Source organism: Aptenodytes forsteri, unplaced genomic scaffold (genome assembly GCF_000699145.1).
Source record: "Aptenodytes forsteri isolate BGI_AS27 unplaced genomic scaffold, ASM69914v1 Scaffold185, whole genome shotgun sequence".
NCBI classification, from domain to species: Eukaryota; Metazoa; Chordata; class Aves; order Sphenisciformes; family Spheniscidae; genus Aptenodytes; species Aptenodytes forsteri.
Window position 1 is genome coordinate 1,255,274 of NW_008796214.1, and position 1,948 is coordinate 1,257,221.

General features: G+C 56.4%; 1 protein-coding gene across 1 annotated transcript in view; it reads right to left on the reverse strand.

The window, feature by feature from the left end:
- The window catches only part of FOXA2 (forkhead box A2), a 41,067-nt gene extending 40,289 nt beyond the window's left edge, over positions 1-778 (reverse strand). Inside the window, 1 exon segment of the mRNA XM_009288470.1 lies at positions 673-778. Within this exon segment, the coding sequence (XP_009286745.1) occupies positions 673-778 (106 nt within the window).
- Between the last annotated feature and the right edge of the window lie 1,170 nt (positions 779-1,948).

The following is a 1,948-nucleotide window of genomic DNA, read 5'->3' on the forward strand; positions in this document are numbered from 1 at the left end:
GGGGGGAATGACCTGTGTTTTATTTTAAAATTAACTGTCTGGCGAGCTTCACTTGCGGGAAGGCAGGTTGATTTTGCTTCTTAGGCAATTCAGTTAAAATAATTCGCTCTCGGTGAAGACCCTCTCATCTCAAATCTCTCGGCTCCGTGAGGTTTGGAAGGAAGGAAGGAGGGAGGGAAAAGGCTGGTTAGCTCGGCACGGAGGGCAGCACCAGGAGAGGGTTTAAAGCCGTTACTGCTGGTCATCCTTCCAGCCACGGGGAGCACTTTGGCTTAGACAAACTCATCTTTTACAGGCGCTGGGGGCAGGATCCCCTAGGTAATCACCCCAAGCAGGAGAGCTGCTCCCGAGCTGCTGGGGTGGCACTTCCCAGGGCGCTGACAAACCGCCCCGTGTCAGGGCACCCTCAGCCGCCTACAAGGAGGCTCTCGTGGCACCAGCCACCACCAGACGTTCCCCTGCAGCCAAAGCAGTCGCTATTCATCCCCGCTTCTCCCCACCCAAGGCTTTTCCATGGAAGGACTGGTACCAGCAGTACAATGTAGGCAAAAGTCCTGCTCGCTGCGAAGGAGTTTCCTCCTTTACAGTAAAAGAGCATTTAAAAGTTTCCTGTTCCTCCTGGGAGGTGGAGGGGGTCGATGTAATCTGCAGGCGGTTTCATTGTTTTATTACACATTTTCCGGTCGCCGGCTGCAACAGGAACCCCTGGAACACGGTGCCCCTCCTGGGCCTCCGCGCCCAGCCTGGCAGCCACTGATGCTGGGAACTTTTGTGTCATCGCAGCGGACCAGACCATCGCTTTCCCCCCCCAAGTAAAACACCCCACGGAGCTGGGGGCGGGGGAGCGGCGTGCGGAGACGGGGTGCTCTGCTCCCGGTGCCGCGGTCCCTGCAGCTCTGGGGACCAGCACTGTCTGTGCTTCTCCACGTCCGCGATATTTAAGCCGGGATGTCATAGCCAAAACATCTTTGCCAGCTGCACGATTAACTATGGTCACGTATTTAAGCACCGAGAAGAAAAAATGCACCTGCTTTCCCATGCACGTCGAGCCTGTTCTCAGTAATGTAATATATGCATTTATCTGTATTCCCACCCGTGTGGTCAGGACCCGCTCCTCGCACAAAGGCGCTCATTCAGCCAGCTCGCTGTCAGCTCACAGCTCCACCCCGACTTCCCAAAACCTCCACGACCCACAGGCGCTCACCCAACGCGGTGACTTGGGAGCATGAGAGGCGGACGACTGAGAAAAAGGTCCTTTGCTCCATCGCTTGATGGCCCGGACCGGGAGGGAGCGACGGAGTGTAGGGTTAGGGCTGCACCATCAGAAAGTCCCCAGCCCCACAGACAACTAGAAGTGGTCCTCCCTGCCCCAGACCCGGGCTGTCACCGAGCTGAGCCGCTGCCGGTGATTTCTTGGCGCAAAGATGCCCTTGATCCCTCTCACCAAAAAAACCAAAAACCCAAACACAACAGTTGCCTAAAAACCCAAAACAAAACCAAAAAAAGATGCAATCTCTGCCCCTTTTTACTCATTGCACCACGAAATTCAGTGTAGACTTCGGTTTGGGGTGAGATTTTTGGTGCATAACCGGTTTCGGGGCCAGGCTCGGGCTGGTCCTCGCCCCGCCGCCTCCCCGTCCCCAGGTTTTGGAGGCCCGCTGCTGCGGGATGCTCCTCTCCCGCCAAGGGAGCGGGGGCCGTCACCAAAAAAACCAAAAACCCAAACACAACAGTTGCCTAAAAACCCAAAACAAAACCAAAAAAAGATGCAATCTCTGCCCCTTTTTACTCATTGCACCACGAAATTCAGTGTAGACTTCGGTTTGGGGCGAGATTTTTGGTGCATAACCGGTTTCGGGGCCAGGCTCGGGCTGGTCCTCGCCCCGCCGCCTCCCCCAGGTTTTGGAGGCCCGCCCCGCCGGTCCCCAGGTTTTGGAGGCCGGAGGCC